The sequence below is a fragment of the Lathyrus oleraceus genome, chromosome 4, assembly GCF_024323335.1.
Source record: "Lathyrus oleraceus cultivar Zhongwan6 chromosome 4, CAAS_Psat_ZW6_1.0, whole genome shotgun sequence".
NCBI classification, from domain to species: domain Eukaryota; kingdom Viridiplantae; phylum Streptophyta; class Magnoliopsida; order Fabales; family Fabaceae; genus Lathyrus; species Lathyrus oleraceus.
The window spans coordinates 447,312,700-447,319,486 of record NC_066582.1 but is presented as its reverse complement, the minus strand read 5'-3'; the positions used below and the strand labels follow the sequence as shown (position 1 = coordinate 447,319,486).

Genomic DNA, 6,787 nt, shown 5'->3' with positions numbered 1-6,787 from the left:
TAGAAGTAAATAATTCGCTTAATATTGAACTATGTAAAAATACGCGAATGTTCTTTTGAGATACTTATGGTATTTAACATGTGTCTCTCTGAATATGTAGGCCACAAAACACCTGTTACGAACAATCTAGAGAGAACTCTATTTATCATAGATACAACTACACAGCGCGCGAAGCATCTCGAACACAAACATTTTTGTCTCACCTTTTTTCCTCAATTAGGAATAACTTTCCCATATAAATAACCAACATGTTTTCTCACACATTCCATTCCATAAAACACAACAATTTCAATCTTTCTTCGCCTACAACTAAACAAAACAAACAACACTTTTATCTCTTTATTCTCGGGTTTGTGGTTCGCTTTTGCTTCGATAAATTTTCATTTGGATTGTGTGGAACTTGGTGGCTGAGTTTTTCTTTACTTGTTTTGTTTATGTAAGTCTTTCTTTTTCTTGCCTATATGCTGTTTGTTAAATGGCTTCATAGGAAACATTTGTGCTTGTTGTATTGTATATGCATCTTAGTTGTAGCTAAGAAGCATAGTTTTTTTCAATTAAAATTGATATTAATCATGCTCTTAATGGTGTTTTTTTCTTGGAATATGCAGCGTTTGTGATTTAGCAACTTTTGAAGTTTGTAAGCATGATCCCTGCATACAGAAACATGGATTCATACCCATTTTACAGAAATCAAATACCATTTCCTTATTACTATCATCCCTCCATGGAACATGTTACCCCACAAATGACCAAATCACACTTTCCTTATGAACAACCTTGGCCTTATGCTAGCAGTTATGCACCACATTTCTGCTATAGTCACTTACCTTCTTATCCTCATGTTCCCTCTCCATCACCAGTGTTTTATTCTGGTGGCGGTCCTTCACTCTTTGGTCCTTATTCTCCACAATCACATTATGACATGGAGGTTCCGAGATATGAGTATGATAAGTATATGCCGAAGGATCGTCATTGTTGTGGTTGTCCTAATCATTCATGCAACAACCAAAAGGGAGATAGAACTGTGAGTGTTGAAGAGCAAAAACCTAATGTTGGTAAGAAAGAGAATGATGGTATGGAGTTTAGGAATTTTCCGTACCCTTTGGTTTGGATTCCACCAGAGTATTATGGTAACAGACAAATGAAAATTCCTACTGGGGTGGTGGATGAGCAAGATAAAAAACTTACTGGGGCGGAAGATTTCAATGCGGATGTGCAGCGCACAGTTGAGCCGAGATTGCAGAATGGATGGTTACCCTTTGATGTAAAGGGTGTGCCGAACATGTTTCATGTTCGCGATGAAGATGGAATAAGAAGTGTTAAGAAGGAAGCTGACGATAATGTGGGGGAGTATGGAAATGCAAAAATGGATCAGAAATATCAGAGTGAACAACAAAAGAGATCTGAATTTCCATTTCCATTCATTTGGTTTCCCTCTTATAATAATCAACAGGATGGTGGAAGGACAAACAATCAGACAAGCTATTCAGCGCAGGAAGGAGTCGAGGAGGTGCCTCATACATTCAAATCTATTCCTGTGAAGTCTTGTGGTGATGAAGGTGTTGTAAAAAGGACTAGTTCAAATGATGTTGAGTCCAGATATATAAGGGATTTTGATGTTGCAGAGAAAGTGAGTAACCAAAGAAATGTTCCTGTGAAGCAAATTGAGTCGCATCATGTGAAAAACAACTCCATGGATAGTGAATTGAGAAAAGTGAATGTCCCTGAAGACACTGTAGCAAAAGAAGACTCGCACTCTGTCAGCAAACGACGGTCCATTTCTCCAACTAAGGGTTCTAAGTTACCTCCTGTTTGTCTAAGAGTTGATCCATTACCAAGGAAGAAAAATGGCAATGGGAAATCAAGGTCTTTAAGTCCACCTGCTTTAAGGGAACGTTCCAAAGCAATAGATTGTGAAACAAGCAACACTCCTTCGGACAGCATAACAGACAAGACTGAGCTGTGTTCACCTCAGGTATCTCAAAACAAGACTAATGAAAACATGGCCACAAACACAGCAGTTCATGAAGATGGTAAAAAAGAAAGACGAGTTTTATCGGATGCAGATGCTGCTGTTGTGATACAAACTGTTTACCGTGGTTATCTAGTAAGAAAATCAGAGCCCTTAAAGAAACTAAGGCAGATAGATGAAGTCAGTAAAGAGGTGACTTATGTTAAGGATCGTATTGAGGCTTTTGAAGGTTCTTCTAATCTTCAAACTGATGACAAGGAGAAACTTGCCATTGGAGAGACCATAATGAGACTATTGCTGAAGTTGGATACTATACAGGTATGTGATAGCTAACAAATTTCACTTTAGATGGCATAAATTTATCTGGTCTATTATAGATAATGTTTGATATGATTTTATTTTCCTTTTTTCAGTGTTACTCTTAATTTTAATCAACATATATTTTCAGGGTTTGCATCCAAGTTTGAGGGAAATCAGAAAGTCTCTGGCAAGAGAGCTTGTGACTTTGCAGGAAAAGCTTGATTCTATAACGGTGAAGAATCCTCCTCAGCAGCAGATGCAAGAGTTAGATGCTAAGAAACACCTTGAAATATCTCTGCAAAATGTTCAGAATGAAGAACATAACCAAGAGCAACAAGAAGAGAAAGTGGCATCACAAAAAGATTCATATGAAGGTATCAGTGATGGAAAACCTCAGGATCAGTTCTGCATAATGGATGTCCACGGTGAAAGTGAACCTCAGTACCATGTTGGTCCTGGATCAAATGAGGGAACAAAGCCTGCTATACTGCCAAATGGATTACTTAATCTGGATATCAGCCCAGTGGTTTCTGTTAACGCGGTGAATTCCATAAGTAATGTTTCAGATAAAATGGACGTGGAATTGGAATCAAAAGTCACTGACATTCCTATTGAGGTTGATAAACTCAATATAACTGCGCTTAAAGAACTTCCTGTGGGAGTTATTGATGAAGATACCATTGAGGATTATGTAAGTGAAAGGTTAGATTCTGATATGCGTGCAATGAAGGAGCTTCCAGTGGGAGTACTCGAAGAGACTAATACTTCCGAAAATGATGCATTCATCAAAGAACTCCCAGTAGAACTGCTTGATGAGAATGCAGAGAAATCTGAAGCAGAAAGATCTGAATATAAAGAAAAAGATACTGAACTAGAGCAGCCTCTGGTTGAAGAAAAAGAAGGGGTGCAGTCTAGTGAGGAATCAGATGGTTGGGTACAGATTGAGCTCGAGAAACAAGATGAGGTAAAGATTGAGCTCGAGAAACAAGATGATGAAGTCAAAGTGGAAGCACCAATGGAAACAGAATCAGGAGAGGGAGTTGGAAATGATTCTAAGTTACCATCTCTTGCAAATGAGGAAGCAAATGATGTAGCAAACATCCTGTTGAATGAAAAGGAACCAAAAGAGAATCTTGCACAGCAAGAAACACATATTGATGTTCAAGACACTGTTGCTGGAGAAACAAACAGTGGTGATAAAAACACAGAAACTTTGGCCAAGGAGGAAACTGAACCTTCTTTAGATTTATCTGTTACAAAACATAATGCAGAGTTGAATGGTAACATCATGTTATTGGAAGAGAATGAGAAACTAAGGAAGTTGATGAAGGAGTTGCTTGAAGCTGGGAATGAACAGTTAAGTGTAATATCAAATTTGAATGGGAGAGTGAAAGATTTGGAGAAGAAATTAGCCAAAACTAGGAAGAGTAAGAAAGTGAAGACAAAGAGACATAGATCAGTAACTCCCAAAGTGTCATGTGATTACTCTACTGAATAATTAAAAGTCATTAGAAGTGATTCTCAACACTGTAAGTTTTGTATGTTAAGAGTGAGATGTGGTATGAGTCATGTTATATTGATTATGTATAATTGTAATGTTTGTGATATGAATATGAATAATGTTATGTTTCATTTTTTATGTCATGATCTTTATTGATACTTCTTTTCAAACAAATTTTCCTTTTTTAAGAGGATGAATTCACTCTTCTTTTAGCATTGTTATTTAGGGTCAAATTTTTTAAACTACCCCTATGAATACAATGGATACATGCCCCTAAAGTACTTATCTTTGATTCATTAAAAAAGTGACACTAACTTAAAAGAACAACTGTCTGATTCTGTTCAGTTAGAAACTGACAGAAAAATCACTCCTAACAGTTCCTCTCTTTAACTGAGACTGCTCAAGTCTGTCAAGTATTCTTCTCAACCATACACACTGACTACTGACTAGTATGGGAACTCTCATGATTGAATTCAGCCTCTGTTGTTGACATACTCACAATACAACAGGCTGCTTCTTGGAGGAGCAGGAGACTGGTTCAGGTCCAAGCATGAAGAAATATTTATGCTGCTGAAATGTGATTAGTGGCAACAATGTTCCACTTTTATTTTCCATAAGAATTATTTATCTTCAGCTTTGATAAATAATGTGATGTAGAGTGTTACAGTTGCTAACAGTCTTAGAAGGACGACCTTTCTGTAGCAATCGATGATACATAGTTACGGGCATTTTAACAAAAATCAGGGTACAGGTAAGTCAATAGAAAATAAGAATTTGTAAATAAAATGTATTAATAGAAAATTAAATTCTTCAATTTACAATAAAAATATCACAATAAAAGTTTAAATAATAAAAATTGGAAACAAAATAATAATAAAATATAAGTGTTACGAGTATGATACCGTGCGCACCAGTATTGATATGTTACTATTTTAAAAGTTACTATTTTACTATTTTAAAAGTTTTAGTCGCTAATGTTAGCGGTCATGAATCAATTTTGTAAGTAGAATATTTCATAGAACTATTTCATAAAATATTCTTTAACCTACTTAGATAAAATATATCATTTTATATTTCTCTGGTGTACTATATAATACAATTTCCATATAGTTATACAACTATTTCATAGAATATTCTTTAACCTACTTAGATAAAATATATCATCTTATATTTCTTTGGTGTACTATAGAATACAATCTTCATATAGTTATTAAAAAATATGAAGTACTTACATGTGTTTCACTTTCTCTTTAACATGGTATCAAGAGTTAGAGAGGTAATTTTTTTACTGTGTTCTGGTTGACTCATTGTCTTTCGATGATAAAAAATATTCGGCTTCCATATAGTCTCGTGATTCATTTCGGCATCAAATTTTTATAACTTCCTGGTTACCACCGCCGTTACCGTCATTGATTCTGATGACTTTCTGACTACCACCTCTGCATAGAGGAGCATACGCTAATCCGGCCCATCCTCGTAGAATCATCGGAAATCTCCTCAACACGCGCTCCTAAGCGTCGTTGTAACCTCATGCGTCATCATTGGCACCTCGCGTGACAGTGCATTTGACGACTGATTCTGGTAATTTTTTTGTCACCTAGCTCGTCTTCTTGATCCGGTTCCAGATTCAGTCTGAATTTTCAGTTTAAATTCACAGAACCAGTTCAAACAATCCTTATTTTATTCTGATTCTTTGCCTTCTGCCACTATGTCAGATGACGATAAAATGAAAGTTCAAGGTCTTGGTCAGACAAATCCACTTTCAAACTTGTCTTTAGATTCTATGATCTTCTCACAATTTGTCACCTTATCAATCAGATGCCTTCATCGATCCTTCAAGATCAAATTCCATACTCTATCTTGAACCCGCAATATGATTTCTACCCCATTTTTCTATATGTCTTTGGTTGCACATGCTTCGTTCATGACCTCGGTCAAGATAAAGACAAAATTTCTTTCAAATATCTTAAATGTATTTTTCCAGACTACTCATGTATACAAAAATATTGTCGTTCTTTTTGTTCTCAACTTCAACGACACATTATTTCCTCCGATGTCACATTATTTGAAACCTCACCATTTTTCTCTACCTTTGAGTTATCTGATGAGGTACTTTAGATGTCTAAGATATCTCTTCCATCATCCAACGTTCTTTACAGCCTATATACCTCCATTGCAAGTATATCTGCAATAGGCACGCCGTCCATCAGAGGTAAGAGATGATATTGATCACGAACACCATATTCTACTCCAACTATACCTTTTGTTATGTCACCTAAATTTTACCTTCCAAAAGCATTACTGTCATCCGGTGAACTGGACTTTTGTGTTTTTGCTTTAGAAAGCAAATGTCGCGGTTAGCAAGAGTCGCCACCGACCTTTCTTTTATCCAATAAGGAAAGGCGGAAAAGAACAGGAAAGACCTTAATTTAGATTTTGGGTTTGGGAGGTACATTATACAAAGGGAAGGTGTTAGCACCCTTTGTATCCATGGTTATCCATGGGCTCTTAATTGCTTAATCACTTATGTTTTTTTTGTTTGAAAAAGTGTTTAAGAAATGTTTAGAAAATGTTTTGAAAAGGAGAATTTAACTTTGTAATGATTCTTGAATGAATGTATACAAAGTGGTTATCTCGTTTAGTTTTGAAAGTCGTTTAGAAAAATATAACCCGGCAATGATTCTAGTACGAATGTATACCAAGTGGTGATTTTCTAAAAGATGTTTTGAAAGGTGTGAGGTGTGAAAAGTATTTTAAGTTGTGAATAAGCAATTAAGAGTTATACCTACCCAAGGTCTTTATGGGCATTTCCTATCCTTATGAGGGTAAAACTGTCCTTACTATTGAGAAGTAAGTAGTTTTATCCTTTGGATGTAAAAGGGTCATCGTAGGGTCATCGATTGGTCATTGAAGGCAACAGTTGTGAGGATACCTTAGCATTCGAAGGGACCATCATCATTTAACCGTAGGCTACACCGAAGGGTCATCGAGGGACAAAGGCAACATTCGAGGGA

The 6,787-nt window shown here is 36.2% G+C and overlaps 1 protein-coding gene across 1 annotated transcript; it reads left to right on the top strand.

Moving 5' to 3' along the window:
• The first annotated feature begins 251 nt into the window (after positions 1-251).
• Positions 252-3,911, top strand: LOC127076014 (BAG family molecular chaperone regulator 6). Its single transcript, XM_051017565.1, has 3 exons — positions 252-436; positions 609-2,290; positions 2,421-3,911. The coding sequence occupies exons 2-3, from the start codon at positions 644-646 to the stop codon at positions 3,768-3,770; spliced, it is 2,997 nt and encodes a 998-aa protein (XP_050873522.1). The 5' UTR covers positions 252-436; positions 609-643; the 3' UTR covers positions 3,771-3,911.
• Positions 3,912-6,787: the final 2,876 nt, after the last annotated feature.

Excerpts from the sequence above, each read along its gene's own strand:
- LOC127076014 (XM_051017565.1), top strand. The coding sequence starts at position 644 with ATGATCCCTGCATACAGAAACATGGATTCATACCCATTTTACAGAAAT. Across the intron at positions 2,291-2,420 it reads TGAAGTTGGATACTATACAG|GGTTTGCATCCAAGTTTGAG; the intron begins GTATGTGATAGC and ends ATATATTTTCAG.